At 29.0% G+C, this 27085-nt stretch overlaps 1 protein-coding gene across 3 annotated transcripts in view; it reads right to left on the bottom strand.

Annotated features, from left to right (window-relative positions):
- Positions 1–2170: 2170 nt before the first annotated feature.
- LOC140443510 (limbic system-associated membrane protein) overlaps positions 2171–27085 on the bottom strand; it is a 1158062-nt gene continuing 1133147 nt past the window's right edge. For all 3 annotated transcript variants that reach the window (XM_072534819.1, XM_072534818.1, XM_072534821.1), the window contains one exon: positions 2171–6154. In XM_072534819.1, coding sequence (XP_072390920.1) covers positions 6033–6154 — 122 coding nt within the window. In that variant the 3' untranslated portion in view covers positions 2171–6032. The remainder of the gene's footprint in view (positions 6155–27085) is intronic.

Raw genomic sequence — 27085 nt, 5'->3', positions numbered from 1 at the left:
TTTCAATTTTCACTTCGGAAATCGTTCTCAATCACATACAAATAATTATATCTTAATAAGGATAATAAAACTTTGTATTAAAAAAAATATGTTGGTAGTAAAGGTATAAGTTGATATTAATTAAAATTATACAACTAGTTAATACAGGTAAATTAAGTGTTAGGTAGATTAAAAAAAATGTTTAATTTATTAATGTTGTATTTTCAGAACGATTTCCAAAGTGGAAATTGAAACGTCAATAAACTTATTTTAAACTTCAATTGTGGCTTATTCCCATTAAAGCCACATAAAAATGGCACCGACTTCACTTACACGTGCTGACTTAAAAGCAGTTTTAAGCCAAAACAGCAGTTTAAATGAAACTTTAATTAAGGATAGTGATGACAATGTAGCAGACAAAGACTTTATTTAGGCCAAGTAGCGATGATTGTTTGCCTCAATCTAGTATGGTAGGCATTGTTTCTTATTTTTTTGGCTTACCATGTTTTTGTAAAAGTATTAAAAATATAAAAAATAAATAAAAATATTTCATTTATATTATATGGAAAAACATGGTACGCCTTGTGGCTGATCGAGTTATTGGTATAACAATTTTGGAATGTTCATAAATTCTAGAGTCTAATACAGTCATTTTATTTGTATTTTAGGATTAATTACAGGAACTGATACCTACGCTTTCCGGAGGTAACGAAATCCAGTGAAAAAAACTATCCACATGGAGACAAAGAAATGGGGAAAGCTATTATCAAAATGAAAGAAAAAGAAGCCGTAATTCGATACAGCAGTACGGTTTGAAAAAAAAAATAAGACCATTTTTAATTCATAGGAAATCGGCGAGCCGCGTAGTTATAAAAATAAATGTAGGGAGAAACTGCAAGGTAATTATAACCATTTATTTAAGTAGTTGTGGGAGTTACGCTTATTTGACCTTCAAAGCAGTTATTTCTTTGGGAGTATCAGAGTAAAAAATATAGATCTTACAAGCAAAAACAGAAAAGTAACATTTCTAGAAGATAATATACTGCTGAATATTTGGTTAATGTAAACGAGATTAAAATATGCAGGACTAAATTTCTAATCGTTTATAGTCTTCAAAAATCTCATGAAAAAAACTTCGAATATTTTTAAAATGAAGTCAAAGGGGGCTATTATTCCTCCTATTAATCAGTAAAAGTTTATATTAAATCTATTCCTAAATACCAAAGTGACTACAGCAGAGCCAAAAATATAAACTACCTCGATCTAATACTTGCAAAATTTAAGCGCGGAGTGGAAGAGGTTACTTTAGCTGTGATGAAATTTTTAGAGAACAAGTCATGTTATGAAGAGGTCGTTGTTTATATCGATAATTGTTAAGGTCTAAACAGGAACTCGCAATTATGGCTTTTTGGTTGCGATTAGTCAAGGAAAAGAAATTTAAACAAATATTACATCACGTTTTGGTTAGTGGTCATTCCGTTATGCCACCAGACCGAGACTTTGCTGAAATTGAGAAACGCCAGAAAAACCGTGTAATAGTTACGATTTGTTACGCCAGACGGTTGGGTAAATATTATTATGAAAGCAAATAATGACGACACAAAACGATTTTTACAGTTTTTAACCCATTTTTAACACCCATGTTAATAAAAACGCACGTTTTTCTGTCAATGTCTAAGTAACAATAGAGTTGTCAAACATTTACAAAAAACATAAAGAGTCTCCGAAAATTGCAAAAAAAATACAAAAAATATAAAACCCATTCTCTATAATGTTAATAAAAACGCACGTTTTCCTATCAAGCAGAGCGCAGATTTTGCAGGAACATACAGCTTTAACAGTCAATGGAGAATATAAGAACATCATGTCTTAGTCTAAGTAACAATAGAGTTGTCAAACATTTACAATAAATATCAAGAGTCTTCGAAAATTGCAAAAAAAAATATGAAAAGATTATTACCTTATATTCCGAAAGTCTACCATATTTTTATAATCAGCTAAAAGAAGCTAGTGATAATGGTAATGAACAAGTGGAAATTGTAGATATATAATTTTATTATTCTTTTTCCAATGTAGTGTGACGATTTTTTAAATTGAAGAAAATATTAAGCCCCTTTTTTTAAATAGACCTACAGTACTGTGCGAATTATTGGAATCCTAATGGAAAAAATTATATTTTGACAAAACTATAAAGGTAAACTTATATCATTAAGTAGTAAATATATCTCGCTTTGGCTGCAATTACTGCTTTTATCCGTTTTGGCATATATTCTACGAGCTTCTGACAGTTCTCAGATATCCTTTCATCTCGAAACCAAATCTGAATGACCGCTTCTATTATTTTTATTTTTGTAGTACAGTCGATGTTGCGCAGTCTAGCTTTGCAAATGGTTCAAAAATTTTCAAAGAGGTTGAGGTCTGGCGAATTACTGGGCCAATCTAAAACATTAATCTTCTTATTTTTCAAAAATTCCATGATTTACTTTGATTTCTGACAGGGAGCAGAGTCCTGTTAAAGAATCGCTCCTCCTTGGGGCTGACATTTTTGGAGTTCTATGTCCAAATGCTGTTCCCAAATGGATTTGTATTTTTGGCTGTTCATCATGTCTTCGATTGGTATCAAAGTATACATTAGATTGGCACCTTCGATAACATGAGATGATGTAAGGTTTTCATTGTCAGACTTCCTGACGAATTTCGACCACTGTCCCTGAACTATAAAGTGAGTTTCATCTATAAATAGGACTTTTCTCCAGTCGTCTACAGTCCAATTAGAGTATTTTTTGGACCACAATTTGTGGCCTTTGTTTCTTCATTCGTGCAGTTAAAAGCTGTTTTTTCTGTGGACGCATTGCCCTTTTACCATTGTTCAAAAGTCTTTTCCGAACAGTTTAGTCACGAACCACCTGATGCTGCTAGATCTTGTTGACGCTCTTGGCTTGCTTTGCTTTGGTCCAATTTCCTCTTTAGAAGTAAAATCTTTCATCTGCTGGTATTGTTTTCTCTTTCTTTCGCATTTCCTAACCGTTTCACATCCATTGGTCCCGTTTCTCGTTTACGCTTCAAAATATTGCTTACTACCCCATGACTCACTCCACACCTTCTTGCGATTTCTCTTCGTTACACATAAATATGTTCACTTGACGTGATAATCTTTTCACGCTTCCTAGACGTAATATCTATGATGGAATTAACCGAATTAAACTCACTAATTACCGAAAACAACACAAAATAGTACAAAATAACACAAACTTAGTGAGAAATGTCCTAAAACACCCTCAAATAAAAGAAAGAGAAAAAGTATACTAATGTATTCATCTATTATTAAATAATCACCAGCATCCAAACGAGATCTAAAGTGCAAGTATAAAAAATATTGCAGTTTATGAACAAGACTAGCAGGATTGTTAAGGGGGCTGAAAAAGTATTCTAACATTGTTATGAATCTGGGAACACTGGTATGATAACCGGTTATGATTTAACTAAAAAATCAACAATAAAATGAAAAAAGACAACGTGTAACGTCACGAAGGATATAGGCATTACATAGAATATAAAATTTATCTATGAAAACTGCTTTTAAAACTATTTATAATTTATTGAAATAATTTCTATAAAACACAACATTAGATAACCTTACATATAGAACATAATAGCAAAAAACTTAATAAGACAAGATCCTTTTATGAAAAAATACAAAAACTAGACAAACAAAACGCGACTTGACAAACAATACTTGACAGATGATATTTGCTAACATTCTGTTTTATGAATTATGCTGTAAGCGTAACCATTATCCCGTGAGTTTTTTCCGCGATTTTCCCAGCAAAAAAATGTGCCCCATAAATAAACAATGATTTTGGGGTGACAGACCAATTGGTAAGTTTTAGAGACATATTTATTTAATACTGACAAACAAGAATATTGTTAAACTAGAAAATAAATTTAAATTAAAATAAGTCACTAAAACAAAAAAACCAAACAATTTTTTTGCAACAGTGAATAGTGTTAAAGAATTATTTATTTATATGCAGCCAAAATTTATCCAATTTCAGTTTAAACTGGAAAAATATATGTCGCCACTGTATCTTTTAGACTGTGTCCCTGTAGTTTATAAAACTAATTACAGTAATTTCTATTTTTATAGTTTACTTATATGCACGATTATGCTCAACATCTATACCAACCTTAAATAAAACAAAAAATTTTGTTCCCCATAGTACCTAAATTTACCTGTATGATACGTATTTCCAAGCAAAAAATTTTAAGCATCAACTAATCATAGAAAACGCATACTAAACACTTCCAGAATTTATTAAAACTAACATTAAGTTTATAATTAGAATTTTTGAGCATTTTTTACCAAATATATAAAATATACTCTATAACCCCATGGGAGATTTTTATTGGGTCATTTGATCCAGCATGAATCACACATAAAACAATACTGCAATATAAAATAACAACTTAAAAAACTATTCCGTCAATTCTTATCGGTACATGTAAGTCACAGGTAAGATAAACCTACCACTCAAGGGGGTAAGTTTTTTTGGCCAAATATTTTTGTACGGCATTTATAACTTAGGTAGGTAATACAAAAATAATGACCTGCGATCTAATGCAATACAAAAATATTGGTACCAGGATCATAGAAAATTTTTTATTTTCGGAAAACTTTTTCCACATTTGCGGCATTCATACACAAAGTTTTAAATTGGTATATAGATTAATTTTTTTTACAAGGACGTACATTTTGGCTGGGACATGGGTGAGAAATCTAAGGCGCAACCCTAAATTTAAATCCTCATGCTTTGTGTACCGATAAGAACTGGCGGCATAGTTTCGTAAGTTGTTATTACATATTGTAGTATTGATTTATATGTAATTCACGCTGGATTAAATGACCCATTGAAAAGATGGCATCTGCTTGTAGAATAGTAAACTATTGGTAAAATTGCTTTCATTTTTAATATCTAATTATAACATATGGGTAGTTGGTTTTATGTGTAGATGATTTTAATTATGTTTACCTATATAGAGGTGGGAGTTGAATATTGTTTTAAATACTTTTCCATTTTGAATTACTAATGAACTAAACCCATCAGAGGACCAGTACCCTATTTATAGATCACTGAAAATTAAATTATTTTTTATTTCAATTCTTCAATTATAGTTCTTGTTATATTCTATTACCAACATCCTTTAAAAAAAAGTAATAAATTTTTGACAAATATTCTGAATTCGTTTAAATTTACGTATTTAAAAATAAAAGCTTCATATCAGCTTTTATTATCGTTTACTGGATTATTCTTGTTAAATAATGTTTAATATAAACTATATTTATGGATAAATCTCGGAAATATAAGTTGTTTAATCATTTTATTTGACTGTTCTATAAATAGGACACTTGTAATTAGCGTTTTCAAAAGTTGGTTATTTTTTTTTAATTTTACATTTGTTTTTTGCGGTTTGCATAAAAGTTTTATATTTTATCATATTTGTGAGAAATTATTCCACCGTATAAATAATTGGAGATAAAAAATGCTCAAGTTGATATTAATCACGTCACCTACCATCACAAAAATGAATATCGAAAATACCAAACTTAATTAAATATTATCTATTCTAGAAGTAAAAAAGTGCACATCTTAATAGCATTAGATGCATAGCAATATTTATATTCACATAAATAGTATTGTTACGCTTATAAAGGTGTGTAACATAATATTTTGGTGTGTGCATCCTATCAGTGAATTTTACTTTTTTTTATTTCATATGGAAAATATATATGTACTTCTGAAATATAATCTAGCATGTCGCTACTCTTCCGACAGTCAGACAAAAAACCATAAACAATATTTATTAAAGTAACAAGTAAATTATTAGAAAAAATAATTTTTAATAATCAAAATCCTATAACTTTGTTTATTTTAAACATATAACTAAATAAATATATTTATTTTGGATAAAGTTGGATTTTAATAATTAATATGGTGTTTTGTTAACTTTTGGACGATTAGTAACTACCTGTCATCTAACACAACATACACATCTTAGGAAAAATATTTTGAAACCACATAAATTATTATTACTGGAACCAGGACTCCGCACGAACTTGTATGGATTGTAGCTACACTTAAGGATATTCCCAAAATTTCATGATGAATATCGTGTTCTGAAAAATAAAACAAATACATTATAAATTATTTATCAACTCTCCTGTTGTAAATCAGACCCACAAATGAATTAACACATAATATTTCCTTTTGTTAATACCAGCGTCTTTTGACGTTAGTACAATATTGTAAAAATATGTACGATGTGTATGTATTGTTGATACATACACACCGTAGACTTTTTCCCAATATTGAGTCTATTATACTAAGTTTTCGGACGTTTCGGCACCCATTTTGGAGCCAAGAGTAATACGGTTCCGTTCGAGTTCGGGGTCTCAATCTGCCTACTCCCCTCACTCGTGGCGTACCAGTATCCTGTTCTGTAGAAATACAAGAACCGTTAAACGGCACTAAGGTCTCAATCGGCCTACTCCTCAGTGTCGAATCACACGAACGCAAAATAAAAGAAAGGTAAATAATTAAAAAAAAATTACCAAAAAAACTAAACCTGCCCAAAAAAAATAAATTGTTAGTGGTCAAAGAAAGACCAAATAAACGTAAAAGAGGATCTAGCAGTTCTTTATCTTAAAATTTAGCCCCTGCAGTAGAGCATCAAGATTCAAATGTAAATGACTTGGTAGAAAACTTTTAAGAAAATGACGTTTGTATCTTTTGCGTAACTCGATATTCTACAGATGTCAGAGGCGAACAATGGACTGTTTTAAATGAGCTCACGTTGAATGTTCTGGGTATGCAACAGACCGGTATATTTAAGACTTTGGCTCTGATACTGTGTGTTACTCTTAGATAAATTTTTATATATCATTTTTATAAGAAAATAGTTTTAATCTAAAAAACCCAAAATAATTATTGAGTTTATTTTAAAATTTTATATTGTAAAATCGTTGTTATTTTTCGTATTTTTTAAAAAACTACTCCATATTAGGCGACTTTCCTCTAAGCACATGATAAGGTCTGGCAACAATATTTCCCTCAAATTAAAAACTAAAATGTGTATTTATTATATATTTCCTGATATAGGTATTTTGAAAATAAAGTGGACAGCTACATACAATGAACACTGTAGTACAGAAAAGCAGTATCTTCGGACCTCTACTCTATCTAAGAAATACATATTAACCAGATACACAATCATAAACAAAAGAGGAAAATTAAAGTTAATACCAAGAAATCAAACGACTTTACATTCCAACATAGGCGTTTTAAATTATCTACATATTTATATATCAATTAGTTATTTTAACAAAAATAAAATAATTTTAATATTTAGGTATTTTTCTGAATCAGAAAGCATACATTATAGCAAAAAAATAAGAACGACTATTAAAAAACAGAAAAATAAATTAGCTAATTGGTAAAAACTCTTCATGAAAAACAAAGTACCAATATACAAAAATATACTAAAATCTTAATGGACCCAAAAAACGAAATGGCGGGGGTGCGGGGTGCGTAATTCGAATTATTGCTAATGTATCTTAACACATTTTAAACCAAACACTTTACAAATACTTATAATAAATACCATTCATAAAAATGTAACACGTCAAGAAAAAACAAATATGTCACAGCAACGAGCTTATTACTACATTTGCCAATTTCCCGTTTCCGGTTAAAAGACTGAAAAGACCATGACCAAAAGGCTTAAGTAAATAAAAGTGAACTGACATTGGTCGCCAACACCGACAAAGATATCATAAGTATAATTTTTACTTACTACCGATTATTATTCAATTGTAATTTAGTCCAAAACCGGACTATTTCAACTAGCTACCAGCAGAATAATGTTAAACGTCAACGTCCACAAAGACCATAAAAAGAAAAATTTGGTAAACAGATTTTGTGCGACAGGTTCTGAACATATGTCGAAAATGTTGGGAAAATATGACATCAATGTTGTATTGTAATGTAAAATTGCAAAGACTGCAACACAACATATATTAAACAAACACAGCAATATCTATATAGAAGCGTTGTTGCACGCAAACATATTGTACAAACTAAGAAATTAAATAATATTACAATCATTCTTCAGCAAATGTACATTATTTTGATTTAGAAAATGTACATATATAGGAAAAAGAAGAGAACTACAACAAAAGATGTATATTGGAGATGATTCTTACAAAGAACGATCATTATATTACTAGTAAGACCGATATAAAGGATCTTTCTAATATATATCATAATGCGTGATATTTTTAAACCGGCAATTGGCCGAGGGTGATCGCCTACCTAACCTCTCATACTCCCATCATAGTGTCTTCTATACACAAGAAAAGTGGTAATCCTGTTAGTTTCCATTTAGCGTTGAAGCAGGGAATTAGTTGGAACGTTATGCGGACATTGATGATTTTCATTTTTTATTAATATTATCTACTAAATTTTGATGCTTTTGTGTTTGGATATAAATGTAAACGTGAATTTTTTGTAGGTTTTCAAAAGCGTCTACTAGTCATTACTATTTGGTCTAAGCACTAGGATTTTTGGTGGTAGACTTACAAAATACTTTGACTTAACCATGTAAGTTACTATTATTATTATTATAATTCTCATTATTTTATAGTAGTATTTCATCTAGTTTGAAGGAGAATGTTCTGTTTGTACATCTAACACTTAGAAACGTAGCTAGACTAGCATGTCAGAATAAATTCAAGTGCTTTCTTTGATAACAAATTGATATTGTTCTTAGATTGGTAAAGCCGTTTAAAAATGAAATAGAAATTTAACCACTGATAATAATTGGTATACCAGCTACATATATATATATATATATATATATATATATATATATATATATATATATATATATATATATATATATATATATATATTTATATATATATATATATATATATATATATATATATATATATATATACATATATATATATGTATATTCGTATATATATATATATATATATATATACGAATACCAAAATACTGTGCAAACAACAAAATCATCATAAGCCATCCTTCCTTGAAATGTGTCAAATTCTTAAACATCCATCCTCCCTAAATAAGAGAACCGACATCGACAACTTGAGTCAGATATATCACTCCCTCATCATACAAAATAAACAAAAAAAAACCCTTACAAGACAGTAACGTCAATCCCATTTTTCTTTCCAAAATTTTTTTTGTTTTTTAGCTTGTTTGTTTTTTAAAGTAAAAGGAAAAAATGAATCCTTTTTTAAAAAAAAGGCCCGTCCCTGTTCCGCTTATTAATTCCCTTAAAAATCGTAATCTGCACCATGCGATCCAAAGAAACACATGGACGACAACAAGCCACATGTGAATATTATGACGAGCCGATAAAAACAATCGAAAAGATTAGTGTGGTTTGACCCTCGAAAGAGCTTAAACCAACATTCAAATGAAGCCATCGGTTAAAATTAAATGAACTAATGTTCTTACAGTTTTACTTGTATTTTTTTGTTTCATTTCTCTCGTTTAGTTTTTAATCTTTAATGTTAAGTTATCGTAGAGTTTTTATAACATCTATTAAAAAAAACCCTTCAAATTGTTTTTGTAAGTATGAACCCTGTTGGTTTGTTTACTTATATTCTAAAATCTTTTTTATTTTGTAGTGAACTGATGATGCTTTTAAAAATAAAAGCGAAACGTATTCGAATAAATCAATAAAGTAGTTGACGACTTTTATTTGCCAATTATTGACCGATAAAACCTCTGCTATTCAACCATTGAATATATTCCAAATATAATATATATATATATATATATATATATATATATATATATATATATATATATATATATATATCTATATATATATATATATATATCTATATATATATATATATATATATATATATCATATATATATATATATATATATATATATATATATATATATATATATATATATTGTTATGATGTGTTTTTTGTTTGAATGATGAGCAATGAGTATTTTTAATAATATAATATATAGGGTTTTTATCGCGGTTCTCAAAGAATTAGCTTGTAAGTACTTTTTTAAATTATCTTTATTATAACTATTATGAAACACACATATATATCTAACCTAGCCAATGTAAATTTAAAATAAACTATCTTTAATTTGATGTTCTTATAAAACTAATTAAATTCTATAGACAATGTTAAATTTAAACAAACTATCTTCAAAATTGAAATTGTTATAACACTAACTAAATTATATTAACAAAATTTTGTACCTTTCTTTCACTGAATGCCTAAATGAACTGTTTTCCACTATATAGATTCTAATCACCACTGAATGACTTCGTACTTCGGTTATCCTTGTTTTTTTGAAATTTCTTTTTTCAATTATCAGCTTCTACCAATTTAAGATATATTTTTCTTCACCAGCATTTATATACCACCAAGCAAACCAGCAAACACCATTTATATTTATTCTTCTTTTCAATATACCAATATCCAATTATTATAACTTGATTTATACTAATCTCCAATCATAATATAATTTTAATTCCTTCCAATGTCCATCCAATATTCCTCTAATATACTTTTATAATCTTCAATAATTATTTGTGTATAATTATAAATGTGCATTAAATATAGGCATAATTTTTAATCTTCATTTAACTCACTATATTAAACAATTGGACTATCTCCAACTAACTTTCATATTTCTTATTAAACTGCTTGACTGACTTACTAAAACTGTGAACAATTGACTTCACTAACTACTCTACTAACTTTCATAATAAACTGCTTGACTTCTGACTAAAAACTGCCATCTTGAATCCAAATCACGGGTATTTATATCCTTTTGGATATTCCAGAACCATCTGGTAAGAGATCATGTTCCAATTTGTTCTATTTCTTCGATATCGATATTCTCGAAAAAAATATCTGTTCCATCCCCCGACATAATCATTATTCCAGAATGTTCGACCGTAAACAATGGTGACACTCTGAACTCTGGAGAATTCGTTAATGTTCCATTGATAAATTTGTTGACATTTAGGCTTTTCAGATCAGAATAAACATTCAAATTAGTAACTAACACTCTAATTTAATAAAATACACAATTCAAACAATATATTATTATAACCCCACTTTATATTCGTAAATATTTCCTAAAATGTCACTTAGAGAGTAAGTTTGTATAGTTGGTTGCCTAGTCACATGGCTCACTTAAATCTATCTACCACATTATAATTACTAAAATACAACTTTTTACAATTATTATATGCTAATTTCTTAAAATGCCCTCACATAAATATATTTTTATAAATTTCTCTAGTATATAACTTATAAATTATTTTCTATAAACCCCAATCGTCACAATATATATATATATATATATATATATATATATATATATATATATATATATATATATATATACTTATTGTTTTGTATAAAACTTAATGAGGTCGCTGGTTAAATGATATTCGATAAATAATAATAACGAAAAAATGAAATAATTTGTTTGTAAATCAATTAGCGAAAAATAGCAAATATAACTGTCAATAAATTAGGAAATTAACTGGTCTTACTCATTATTGATGTTTGTACAAAGAATATAGACTTACCTTTTGAAATATTGGAATCGTAGCCAAAGAAATCTCGTTGGTAGCGCGTCGGGGCGCCGGCCGGCGCGGCTCTATGGCACGAGAGCCACAAACTTCGTATGTTTCGTTCGCTGTCTTGTTAGGAAGTGTTTTTAGATTGCAGGTCAGAAAAGAATCTTTTGGCCGTTGGGTAGAAGAGGGTACATCAATAAATCACCCTATTGTATTGTAATTGAGACCGTAATACGAAACCGTACACTTGTGTGCATATTTGTGACACAAAATACAAAGGAGTCAAATTCTCCGTACTTCAAACATAATACATGAGACAACCAGTTTAGCAATTTTACGAAATAACCGGAAACAATATGTTTTACCAAAGTCGTTAGAATACACAGCATTATATTAGATCACATTACAGTACCGTAACAGAAATATTAATAGTAAAAATATGAAAAGAAATAGTATATACTTTCCCAAACACTTATATATATTATATATATATATATATATATATTATATATATATATATATATATATATATAAATATATATATATATATATATATATATATATATATATATATATATATATATATATATATATATATATATATCTATTTATAGTACCAGTGAAATTAATTATCTTAATAACGTCCACAAACATTTTAGTCTTAACACCAACTACAACAACAACAAAATCCCTTTATACACCTGGCAGAATTCTATTCGCGAAAATACAAATTACTTCCATGAGAATAAATTCCCTTTGGCTAAATGCGTAAGTTTCTGTTAAATGAACTAGTTGGTAGAATATTCAAGCTACGCAGATTCTACAATCGGCTGTGAAGGTTGTAGAACGTTTCTACTATGGTAACTTAATGCAAATTTTGATTGTATAAGTAATATTACTGATTAATGGTATAAATATTGTTATCTTGTATTTTAATGGATTAGGAAACGTTAATATTATTTCAAATATAAAAAATACAAGAGTACACTGTAAAAGAACCGATAAGATTTTTCGTTAAGTTTAAATGTGGGCAATAATAAAGCCTTGCTCTTTGGCCCTTGGGTCGATTTTCTAAAAAGTACATCGCTACAGAAGTTCAATCGAAAAACACTTAAGGTAACATAGAATCACATAAAGGCATTTCGGAAAACTGGGTCATCGGGAGCAACTCCAACACGGCCGTGTCCGTGGGGATATGCAAGGCGAGAAAATATTCAGGAAAACTAGAAGACGTCAATATCGATAAGTTTTTATGATGTACTGGATCAAAACTTTCTAATATGAATAGTAAAAGAATGTAGTCATTTTAAAATAAAATATATTTCAATTAACTGAGTGTTGTTTATACACATTGTTTTTTAAATACTATTAAAAGTACAAAAAAAGTGGCTGATTCACGTTTAATTTGACATATATATATATATATATATATATATATATATATATATATATATATATATATATATATATATATATATATATATATAACTTACCAAAACATAAAACGGGACACTGATAATAATGTAGTGACACATAAAAGTAGATATCTGATATCTTATGGTATACTGTCATTAGTGCATAATTATTTTTGTATGGGCGTGTCATTGATGTTTTCGAAAAAGGTAAAGTGGAGATATGAAAAGCTCTTAAAGTCTTAAACCTATCTTCACTTTTTTCGAAAACATCAATGATACGCCCATATAAAAATAATTATACACTAATGACAGTAAACCATGAGATAAATCTTAACAAAGGCAAGGGTTTCCTGCCGAAACCTTGATTTCCATGGAAAATAAAATCTAGTTCCATATATAATATAATTTATGGAACCTAAACCCAAGAAATACTAATTTTTTTGCAAGGCGCGAGAATTCACGTTTATGGTTTTCATACATGTGAATATGCTACGTACAATTGACGATAACAGAAACAACTATTTTCTATATATTTATCCCATAAACACTTAATGATTTGCCTTGAGATTTGTTTTTCGTTATGGCAAATTTACGACAAACAGGATATTAAATTTATTTAAATTTGAATAGCATCTTGGTTAGTATCATCGGAATTCTCCGAAATAGGAACTTCCTGCGCGTGTATTATATTGTCCATGAGTTTTCTCACCAACAACCGCGATTCGTTACATAGTTTTGGTTGGTTCATATTTATAAGGATGATAACGATGGAACCTATGTTTAGTTATAAATTGTGCGGTTTTAAGCCAAGCATATCCAATAAGTTTAAAAATTCAGGGATAATTGATTTGATTTAAATTTAAAAGTTGAAATCACTTACATTTTTGTGTTTTGCAGCTAAAATTACTCGTTCACTCAACCAATTATGATTTTTGTAGTCAGCCATAATTTTTGGGTTAACCTAATTCATAAGTTATCCTTCGTTAAGACAAAACTGCGAAAATTCGATAGAAACAAATTTAATCCGTTGGATTTATTGACGGAAATACGGAAATTACCGATAGTCCGTAATTACTTAGTCATATAGGTAGTCGGGAATTCTGTGGTATGAAGATTGTTTAGTAATGCAACTAATATATTTGTCGTTAGGACAAGTTTCTATACACAGTGCTACAGAGTCTTGAGTTTTCGCAGATTCTTCATAATTCATTGGAATAAGTACTTGCAATGTGCGATTACAACTACCCAAAGACGCTACTACTATTGCAATTTCGCATCTCGCAAAATCAATAATATGAATAAGTTCTTAATTTCACCGAGCGTATAGAGGAATAATAACACACCATTTCCAAAATTGATTGACTCAATTAAATTATACTACACTTCCTTCTGCTGGGGATTCAAGATTGATGCAATCGTCTTGCTCATATTCACTTTCGCCGTACAGTTCTAGATTGTAATTGTTGATTTGACAATGGTATTTATAACTTCATTATCACTCTATGGCACGTGACGTAACACACCCATTCAATAAAAAGCAAAATACGGTAATGTTTCTTCTCATTAACCTTTGGATTAGGATTCCTTAAATTACACGAATTCGATATAAAATGTCATCTGACACCTCTTCGTCATTTTTGTTGCACAGGAAAGCATGCCGAAATAATGTTTGCCAATGACGAGCATAATCGCATTGAAGATGTTCAAACAATTGCTTCAGCCTTTGTCATGTCTCAATAACTACTGTTTTAATAAAAATTAGGCTTTTGACATATACCAGGAAATGATAGGTATACTACACCGTTGATATTTGTAAGAAATTCAAATGATATCATCCTACGAATGTTCATCGGCAGCACCGTAAGTAGAAGCATTAATCACGCCTTAGCCAAACTGTGTAAAGGCGACCAAATGTTTCAGTACGCATATAGGATGATCAGGAATCACTTTGTCTTGCTTCCTGCGTTGATATTTCTGCGATGAGTGTTTCAAATATAATAAAGTTGCATCTCAGAATATAGCAATGGTCGTAAAAATCTCTTTGACAAATGGAAAAGAAACTGGTAATGTTGTCACTGTAGGTTTTTCAGCACGTTGAGTAACATTCGAAGGAGCGTAATAAATATTGCTGCCTTTTGTTATTTATATAAAGATATATTTAAAAGTGCCTTAAATGTTTTCGAAAGAAGTGGTCAATACGGCATGCTGATTACACACATGGTGATTTGGAATTGATGGCGTCATGCGGCCCGTGAATCATCTTTCATATCATGAATAATATAACCAAACGTTGTTTTTACTTAAAACAAACTTGACACATATTTTAAAATAATTTTTCTGGATCCGATCGAAGATTTCCGATCGAAACCTTAAAAATAATTTCAGCTTACAACAAATATTATAGTTTTCGTTACAATCAATTGATACAGAACAAGTAAAATTATTATTATGTAGATTTTCTTTTAGTCAATCGAGACGGTTTCCAAAAGTGTATTATTTTACCTAGTCATTACAAGACTTTTCAGCTTTATTATCTATCTAGACTATTAAGTTTAGTAAGTATACAATTACCTATATACAGTGTGTCCGTAAAGTATGGAATAAATCCGATATTTCCTAAATAAAAAGCCTTTTTAAAAAAATCTAAAACACGTAGATTTTTAAATTTAATGTTCTACATTTTATAATAAAATTTCATTATACAAGGTGATACACATTACAGTGATGACGTCATCGGCTCTTTTTTTAAATATAACACTCTGTATTTTAGGACATTTTTAGATCGATAAAAATAGGCTGATTTCAAAAAAGTATAATAATCGGGTCTAATGGATATAATTTGAAAGATATGCGCTTAGAATATAAATTATTTATTATATCAATTGCAAAAAAGTAGCCTGCTTCTAGTTTTTGGTAAACTGTAATTATTTTTAGTAACGTTCAATAACAATTAAGTAGTACACTAATTGTATTAATTCGTGAATATTCTGTATTATTGCTTAGAATTAATTTTAAGTAGAAATGAATTTGAGTGTAAAGCAAAGAATTGAAATACTCATGATGATTGGGTATGGAGACAAATCGCGAACTCAGATGAAAGTGTGTAATTTATTTAATGATAAATATCCAGAAATACCCATCCCGTAGTCAACAGTAAGTAAGATTGAAAAGAAATATCGAGAAACTCGTACGGTTGAAATGCACGCAAGTCCCTCTGTAAATTATGTTACAAGATTAGATGTTCTACTTGCTTTTGAAAAAGATGCGCACACTTCTGTTCGTAAGGTTGGTAGTGATCTCGATGTTTGAAAAACAACGGTACACAAAGTACGTAAAAGTAAGTAAAGTAAGTAAAATGCACAGTTGTACAGGAATTAAACAAGGATGATCCAGATAAAACAATACAATGTTGCCAAATAATGATGGATAACAGCTACCGAAACCCTCTCTTGGTTCAAAATATTATTTTTTCTGATGAAGTTACATTTAAATTAAATGGCGAGGTCAACCGTCAGAATCATAGATACTGGGCAAAAGAAAACTCCAACTGGATGCGGGAACATCATACACAATACCCGCAAAAGGTAAACGTATGGGCTGGCATGGCAAGAAATAAAATCAATTAATCTTAGAGGTTTTGATAAAAGTTTATGGTTTCAACTGGATGGTGCGCCTCTGAATTATGCTTTAGATTGTCAAAGGTACCCAAACGAAATTTTTCCGAACTGGTGGATTAGACGTGGATATATTGAATGACCAGCAAGGTCGCCAAACCTCAATCCTTTGGATTATTTTATGTGGGGTCATTTAAAGAATGTTGTTTATAAAACGAAACATGTAAATATTAGAGATTTAAAACCAAGAATTCGTAAAGAAATAAACAATATTTTCCAAGAAAGCATAAACAAGGTTCTACAAGAATTTGTACAACGTTTGGGTTACTGTCAAATACAACAAGCGCTAAAATTCGAACATTTAAGATTAAGTCATGTATTAATTACTGGATTACTTTCAAGTTATTTCTTATAATTTGTTAATATTATAAATCAATAAAAATTAATTTTCTGAGGGCATATCTTTCAAATGTATCCATTAGACCCCCAGTATTATAAATTTTTAAAATAAGCTCATTTTTCTGGATCTAAAAACGTCCTAAAATACAGTGTGTTACATTTAGAAAAAGAGCAGATGACGTCATCACTGTAACGTGTATCACCTTGTATAATGAAATTTTATTGTAAAATGTAGAACACTAAATTTAGAAATCGACGTGTTTTAGTTTTTTTTAAAAAGGCTTTCCATTTAGGAAATATTGAATTTATTCCATACTTTACGGACACACTGTATAATTTATAGTTAGAAATTTATTTGTTAGACACTGACAATTTAATGAAGTAATTTTAAATAAAAGCAAACTCATTTAGGATAGATAAATGTAATTGAACTTTAAAAATCAATTAACACAAATTTGTTTTGATAGAAAGCTTTTAATTTAAATATAAAAGTACTCGTGTTATATAAAGGCAATAGCGATCAACCAATAAAATATAAAATAGAAGTAAAATATGCATGGCAATCAATTTTTTACATTTTTTTTTTATTTGAAATATATTTTAAAATCTATTACCTATAGACCAGCGTCGTATTTATTATCACTAAAAATTTTATTTTTTTAACCCTTAAAATTGGTTTAACTTGTAAAGTTTAAGAAAAAAATTTCAGGCTGTAGTAAACTGAATTATAATTTTTGTTGAATTATATTTCCAATATCCTTTTAATAATAAAAATTATAAACGTCGACTTCATATCGGCCCTTTTTATCGTTTACTGGGTTATTCTTGTTGTTTAATGTTTATTATAAACTATATCCTATAAACTATATTTATATAAACTATATCTAAATTACAAAAATATAAATTGTTCAATCGGCATTATTAGTTTAATTTAACTGTTATATAAATATCACACTTGTATTTAGCAGTATCAAAAAGTGCTGTTTTCATTTTTCAGTTGAATGTGAATCTGTGAAGAACTTGTTGTATTTTTTTTATTTTACATTAATTCGCAGCAACTAATTTTTTAGCGAAAATTATTTTGAATACTAAATATAAAGATAAAGTCAAAGAACTAATTATGAAATAATACAGACAACTCAGGTACTATTACCGTCTAGAATAATAAAAAATTACATATTTGTAACATTTTCTTTTGTATTTCTTTTATTATGTATGAAAATTATGGACTAGTAGTAGTTTCATATTATTAAACAACTTTGATAGATTAAACATTTTTTTTCTTTTTTTTTTATTGTTCCCCTATTTTAAGGAAGGCGCCAAAAATTTTCCGTCCAAAAATTACGGCTCCTCGGCGGACAGTTAATTTCCGGAAAGGCCAATCTAAACCATAAAATTCAAGAAGGGTTTTAAAAAAGAAGTACTTTTATGTGATAGATTACCAGAAAAATTGAAAATGTTTAAAAAACAACAAAATGGAGGACATTGAAAAAATTGTTTATATAATAACATTATTTTAGACTAGTTTGAGTCACAACACTTTAAATATTATTGTTTTTTGTAGTATTTAAATTATCGTAAACTATAGTAAACAAATTAAATAAAATGCACCAAAGTCGACCGACTAGATCCGCAGATTAAATATTTGGATAAAAACTTCGTTTTTAAAGCTGACACTTAATTTCCGGATCGAATCGGTCGATTTTAATAAACATTATAGCATTTTGTTTATTTTGGTTTTCACTACGATAATTATTTACAACAATTTGTAAATAATAATATAAAAATATATAATAATATATAATATATAAATAATAATAATAAAAAATAATCAATTTTTTTTGTCGAAAAAAGGTCAATTGTTGAACAATTTTTTCAAATGTTTGCCATTTTGTTTTTTTTTTGAAAATTTTTTATTTTTCTGGTAAAATATCACGTAAGATCACTCTTAAAACTTAAAGTGAATTATATGATTCAGATTTTGCGTCTCAGAGATTAACTATTGGTCATAAAGCAATAATTTTTTGGCACCACATTAAAAATACAAAAACAGGGAAAAAGAAGAAACGGATTGTTTTTTGTAATCTTTAAAAGTTGTAGAATTATATAAAAGTAGCTTAATTGCCATATATAGTAAAAAAAGGTATAAAAAAATTGTTGAAAAATGTGTAATTTTCTAACATTGTCGACGATAATAGTCACTTAAAGCAATTTATACATGGAAAGCTTATTCTATTAGGCTACAAATTTTGTAAATTTTTGTGGAAGTGGCAAATATTTTTATAATTTGGAATCCTGTACTGTCAAAAAATCGCTAAAATATCGCGAATATTTGACCTTACTTGTACTTGCTATTCTGATTACATTTCAGAACCGGCAAGCCCCTGGGTTTTTAAAAAAATTATTTTTCAACAAAGATTTATTTTATTTGGAAAAATCTGAATACCAAGCAACAGAAAACTTGTGAGAAAATAGATTGGCGATACTAATTAAGTCAATATTTAATAATCCCAACTTTTAGCATAAAGAAAACATGTCGAAATACAAAATAAGCACACAATATTCCTATTATTTTAAAGAAACTAGTTTTAGTTTTACCGTAGTTTAATTTTTTTATTTTTAAAACTGATATAATACTTTACGGAATACTATCACTCAGAAAACTTTTTATTAAATTACTTTTATAATCCTCTAGGTCTAGAAATGCTGATTCCTAGTTTTCTTAGAATATTTTAGTTGATCTTAAAATTTCTATTATTTTATTTTTTATTGATACATCCTTCTAATTATTGTTCGTGTATTATGCTTTTCTGTTTTATGATAGTTACTTTCAGGATCAGGCGGACAATTTCAGCAAATTGTCCGCCTCATAATATAATTGCATAAAACTAATAAAATAGTAAATCAAGTATTATATTATATATATTATATTAAGTTATTTATTATTATAATATTCTTGTTTAAATTATTACTGGAAAATATTTCTACGCTTATGGTGGTCCAAATAAAAAACGAATGGGCCCGACTCGATTCCTCTTTCGAAATCTCTTCTTTTGTATATAAACAATGCAAAGTGAGGGGAAGAAGGAATACGAAAATTTTTCAATTTATTTAACTGCCTGTGATGATAATAATTTAAATCCCTGTTTTAAATCAGGAGGTGTTGGAATTTCGCCGTTTGCTGATTTCGTTTGAGACTTGGAATAATACAATATTGTTTTAAAAACCTTACGTTTGTCGAGGGTAGAGAAAGAAAATAATTTTATGGTAGACTGACGATTGAACCTAATGCGGGAATATATTTTGAAGCGAGTTTCTGTTTGTAAGACTTGCAATACCTTAATACTTAATCATTAAAAACAATGTTTTCGAATAGTTTTTTTCACTTCTCTGATAAAAACAAACAAATATTTGTACGATTTTTATAATTATTATATTAACAAAAATCTAATATGACGTTGATAATAAAATTTAGTTTTCAGTAGTAAAACCCTAGGACATTGATAACAGATGAGATAATTTCATGACAATCGAAAGCTCGTTCCTTGGTAACAGCACGAAGCCGAAGGCTGAGTGCTGTTAGAAAGCAACGAGTTTGAGAAATTTGTCAAAAAATTATGAGGCATTCATCAATGTCCGAGGGATATTCGGCGGATAATTTTTCGAAAAAAAAAAATTATAACTCAACATAACGAAACATTTATTTATTAAAAGTACAGTTAGTGAAAGTACAATTATTAAAATTTAAGTTAACATTAGATTCGCTGCTGTTCTCTACTATGGAAGATCTATTACCACGCATAATATTTATAATCTTGTTGTGGTGTTCTTGATCGAGATTCAAGTATGGTTTTATAGAATTCTGATTGCCATGACCAGTAATTTTTAGCAATTGTTGTTCCTCTACACCACTTTTTGCTAATTCGCTAACAGCAGTTGATCTATTCGAGTGATTTGTTATCTTTTTCTATTTTATAGTGAAATTTTGAAATTTACTTGGATGAAGTTGTCAAACTCGATCGTGTTGTCATAGGGATTGAAAATTGCACTAAATGCAATTATCAGTCTAATGTTGACACGATTGGGTGAAATTGTTCCACATGACACAAAATGACGAAAGTTGAATGGTTGTTAGAACAGTCGAAAAATTATCACGAAAATTAGGTGACAACCCCTTTCGAAATTTTCTAAAAAATTGATAAAAAAATGATGTTGTATCGAAAAGCTAATTACGAATAATTATTACATTTCTATTTAAAAATTAAATAACAAATCTCATATTTAAATTTCCAGGCAGAATATGATATTATTCCTATTAATTTGTTAACTAAAGTTGCTGCCCAAACATTAACTTCAACGGAGTGTTGACGTTGCATTTTTCATTTATAGGAAACGAATTATTATACTGTAAGCAACGACATCAAAAGAGACCAGACCGATAAGTAAAGTTTATCGTCATGTTATCGTCTGGCTTTTAAAAACAAAGAGTATATGTTTAGTTTAGTTTTAGTAACCAATAAGTCACAATTTGCATGGGTCCGCGATACATATAAAAATACCTTCCCTTCGAGAATTAATTACGTTTTACGAAAATAAATTATTACCAGTTTTTTCTACGTTTTATTTGATTTTATTATTATTTTTATTTTGTTTCCGTGAAAAATAAGTTTATCAAACACGCATCCATACAACCACGGAAAAATATAATAGATAAATAAATAAGAATTTTAAGAAGTAATTAATAATTACTAAAATTTTGGTCTTTTCTCTATGTATTTGGTCTTCATGAGCCCTATCTGTTAGTGTTTCTCTGATGTATTCAAAATGGTCACGTTGTTCTCATTTTAAAAATGTAGCATGTTAATACGTTTAGTAACATTTAGCATTGTACTAAGTACAAGAACGCGTTTATTTTTATTTGTCGATATGTCTTTAAGATCCAAAAACGATAATATAAATAAAAATATATAAATCTTCTAAATTTAAGTGTCAAAAACTGACCATTAAAATACATTTATTTGAAAGACAGCAAATTCCATCCCTTAAACGTAATTATTAATTTAAATAAAATGTTCAATCTAGCTTGTTTAAATATATTTTTAAGTCATTTACGCAAATCTTTCCAATATTATGTTTTCAAATTTAAAGTGGTTTTTTCTTGCGTACAATATTTTAAAACACTTTTCATATTTTTTTTTACTTTAAAGAATTTTCTTGAAATATTTTTATTTTCCAAAATATATTATAATTAATTTTACCTTTATTTCTAAATATGTATTTATATATACAGGGTGGTCCGTAATTAATTGTAAAAAAAGAAACAGTAAATTCTACACTTTAAAATATTACGGTTTAGGTCAACTTGCTTTAATCAAATGCTGATATTAAGAGAAATACAGGTTGTTAAAATTGAAATATAAAATTTTATTTTTTTTTATCTGTTTAAACAGGAAAGTAAAACTTTCCTGTTTTTGGAGATATATGTATAAAATTTTATAACTTTTATACTTTAAGTACAAGTAATTATAACGTTATACATATTTTATTGTAGCTATAGGTAGCGGCACATATGCCACAAATGTGGCATAAATTTGAAAACTTTTTTGTTCTTCAAATTAGCGCTATTTGTGTCAAAAATATTAAACATATATCAAAGATATATTATTTTAACAAAAACAAGATATACTTGTTAATAACTTCAAAACTTGACCGTTTTCGAGATAATGGCAATTTACAAATTAACTGTATAACGCTGATTTAACACAATTACTCCAGACAACGCAGAAAACATATACCAAAATATCAATACTTTTGAATTTTTGTAGAAAATACTTTGAACCAAAGTTAGTAGTTTTCGATGTATTAGAGAAAAAGTAGTATAAGCTAATATTTTTTTACATACTTTAGTAAAATAATTAATAGTGTTATAGAATTTGGCATCAAACAATTTACGTTTTATATTAAAGTCAAAATAAAATACATTTTGTTTACAAACCAAATTAAGAAATATTTAAATTAAATAACATTTAATTTTTTCTTCAATGCATTTATCAATACGTTCCATAAAAGATCGTATTATATTAAATAGCATCAGTGGTTTAAAAGAAACTACTGCAGAATTTATTTTTTTCCAAAGTTGGTTGGGAGCGTTATACACCAAACACCAAATGTATACACCACCAGAGGTATACACCAAACTCTTACGAAATAAAATCTAAGCTACTTGGTGAATAAGGAAAAGTCTACCACGACCAATTAGTAAAGAGAGGGGGGAGGGAAAACTTCGATTTACCAAGAATCTGTACGCTGTATAAAAAAAAAGAAACAAGAAACATGGCTGAGTTAATTTTAAACAGAACTGTTTATTAGCAACTTTTCTGTAAAATAAAGCGTTCTCTCGGAAACAACGCTTGAAGCGACCAGCGATATTGAATGTCAGGCAGGAGAAAATTTTTAAATAAAATTTATATCAATGAAAGTAATAAATCTTATTATCTTATTAGAATCGTAAAAAATGGCAAAAATCGCGGAACCTTCATTTATTTAACAGCTTTATAGTAACTGACTTCATTTGTGGCAAAATACAAAAATTTGTTACAAAAGCTGCTCTCTTCACTTTTAAGATGCATTTTAATTTTTGTCCATAGGGTACTCTGATCAAAAAATATCGAATTTTTAATATCAAGTTGATACAAATTTTATTTAAAAAAAATTCACGCGCCTAACTGACATTCAATATCGCCGATCGCTTTAAGCGTTGTTTCCAAAAGAAGGCTTCATTTTACAGAAAAAGTGTTTATTATCATGTTTGTTTAAAATTAACTCAGCTACATGTCTTGTTTGAAACAGTTTTTTTTTCTACGGCGTACAGATTTTTAGTAACTAAATGTTTTACGCCCCCTCCTACGAGAAGGGGTTTTATGGGGAAGCCCAAGGATAGCACTGATAAACTTTTTTGAACCTTTTTTGTAACCCAAAATTGACATTTTCAGCAAAATTAAGCTTGTTCTTATCGCTGCTTTTAGAGGTTCAGTGTCATTTTCGTCTCTCCGATGTAAGAAAGCATGTTGTGGTATTAAATAACTATCTTTAAACGTTTTTATAAGAATAAACTATTAACTATGCTTATCAACAGGTATTCAGTGATTTGACGAACAAATATCACAATATTAAAAATCATTATGTAGCTGATCTGTAAGATGCGATTATCTCGAAAACTGTTGAGTTTTAAAGTTAACAAGTATATCTTTTTTTGTTTAAATAATGTATCTTTAATATTTTTTGATACAAATAGCGCTAACTTTAAGAGCCAAAAGTTAAGCGCAAATTTATGCCACATATGCGGCATATGTGGTGTCCTCTATCAGCTATATCAAAGTATGCAACAAATTTTAATTCTTTATACTCAACAGTCCTCAGTTAAAAAATTTTATACATAAATGTCTACAAACATAAAAGTTATAGCGAAAAATATAATTTCAAATTTTAAATTTAACACCGTTTACCTTTCTTAATATCAATATTTTATTCTAGCAAGTTGGCTGAAATCGTAATATTTTTAAGTGTAGAATCTACTGTTTCTTTTTGTATAATTAATAAGGACCACCCTGTATATCTGTAACAGAAAATTTAGTTTGTACAGAGACAAACTTTATTGAACTACACTTTGAATCAGAAATCCATTAATAGTTATTATTGTTTCCGCTTGGTCTAAATTCAAATATTTCCTCTTTGTTCGTAACAAACAATATATAATATTAAATACTCTTTTTGTTGGTTTAGTGTTGTAGAACAATTTAGTTTCACTTTAGTCAGTAATACCTACTACATATTTGCAGATATCCGCAATGCAAATATCACCGTTATTGCACAATTCAAAATAAGCTAAAAACCCATTGCCAATATTCTAGCAGAATTTCTCATAATACAATTTAATCGCTGAAATTGAGTGGTCGCCATATACCAGTATACAAAGTTAAATGTTCTTTTACACGGCGCTATTACAATCGTACTTTGATGTATAGATTATAGCAATTATATTATTGTAGGGGTTATAAAATATTTAGCAGTTGATCCAATTTTCTGTCACATGGACAGTATCGAAAAATAAGTAAACTTAATAAAAAACGATTCTAGTGTAGTGGATATGAAAAATAAAATACTTGGTAAAAAAAATGATGGAAGTAACGAAAGACCTGGGCAGTATTATCCTTAACAAAATGAACCTTAAAGAATAATGGATTTGTTAAAGAATAATTGCAATATAACTAAAACTTTGTAAAATGCCTAACGGAAGTTTTTTAAACATGGATTCAACATTAGCATTAACCATATCATAGGCTTTAAGTGTAAGTAAATTCTAGATATCACCTTTCTATGTAGTGCACGTATAGAAATCCAAAGCAGTTTGCTTGAGGTAAAACAGTGAGACAGTGTATAAGATACCAAACCAATTTCAAACAAGTCTCCATACCCATTTAAGACTATTCACGTGCTGGTCAACCAAATCAGGAACATTCTAATCCCCGACTCTTTGAATACCAATGGGTAACAAAGAACGTCCTATACATATAATAGATATAGGTGTATACAAGATGTAACTAAATAAACACCTGCAAATCAACCGAGAATATTACATAGATGCTGCAGATATGTAACTAACTGTTAATTGGACATGTCACACACACACTCATATATACACATCTATAAACACAAAATACACATAAACACACACACACATAGGTACACTTTGCTCAATCGGTCAATAGTCAGACGTAGCACAACTGACTTTACAACAAACGGTTTAAAATATTCTACAAATATTGCGCTTCCTAATTTTGAGGTGAAATGCTGTCATGCATAAGGGATGCATGTTACAGTGAGAAATGTGTTTTTTAAGTAATAGATCAGAAAACTGGCAAACTCTAGGAGGTTAGAGACTATGTATCGTATAAACACACTGTGGTATTTTGCAGTATTTTGTCCCAACTCGTAGGAATAGAATAGTTCCACGGGAAGACTCAGAAATGGGTGACCCCATAAGGGTGCAAAAGGCAAAATTTCAGCATACTAACGCAAGATGCAAAAGGCAAACGGAAAACCACTGCATTTAAGAATGGGAGAGTACCCGTTATACAATTAGCGTGAATACGACAAATGGTATATAGGATATTACTGATTATGGGATTTGGATACCAAGATCCGACGAAAAAGCACAATTACAAGACGGCAAGACCTTCCCTGTCACAAACATATGAAAGCTTTCCCAATATATTGTAAAAATTTACCTCACGATCTGCACATTAAATGTTAAAACATTATACGAGACAGGGAACACTCATAATGCAATCAAGCAGATGTAAATAGGATAGACTATCAATAGACATAACTAGAATAAAAAAATATGATGATGAGATGAGAGAAGACACAAAAATGAAGTAGGTATAATCTTAAATCAAGAAAGCTCCAGACGCATTAAAGACTTTGTACCCATATCGGAAAGAATGTTTCTCCTTTAAAACCAATTACAAATAACATTGTTCAGGTATGTGACCTAACAGATGTAAAGGCGGGGTCCCACCAGACGCGCTACGCTGCGCTGTTTGTTTTGGTACATTTGTGCGCGGAGCGAGCTTGAGCGACTAGTGGAAACGACAAGTAGCGCTGTGCCGTGCAAGTTCAAACAAGAACGAACATTATCCGTTGGTTGTCGGTAAAGTAGTGTAGATCAAAAAAAAGTGCGCGTTCAGTTGGAACGGTGTTTGTGATTAAAGACCATTTTTACAGATTATTATGTTTCTTTACTATCTTCGCGATGAGTTTTGAGTGGAATCATGAAGAAGTTAAAAAACTTATTTAGGCATACAGATACAAACCGGAATTGTAGAATCCAAAAAGCAATAATTATCATATAAAAAGTAAGAAATATGATGCATAGGTATTTATTGCAGACAATATCGGTTGTTCCGTCGCTAAAGCTAAAACAAAGATGACGTCTTTGTTGTCTTCAT

This window comes from Diabrotica undecimpunctata, chromosome 6, assembly GCF_040954645.1.
Source record: "Diabrotica undecimpunctata isolate CICGRU chromosome 6, icDiaUnde3, whole genome shotgun sequence".
In the NCBI taxonomy this organism is placed as follows: Eukaryota; Metazoa; Arthropoda; class Insecta; order Coleoptera; family Chrysomelidae; genus Diabrotica; species Diabrotica undecimpunctata.
The sequence above is the reverse complement of the archived record's forward strand: the minus strand, read 5'-3'. Positions and strand labels throughout refer to the sequence as shown.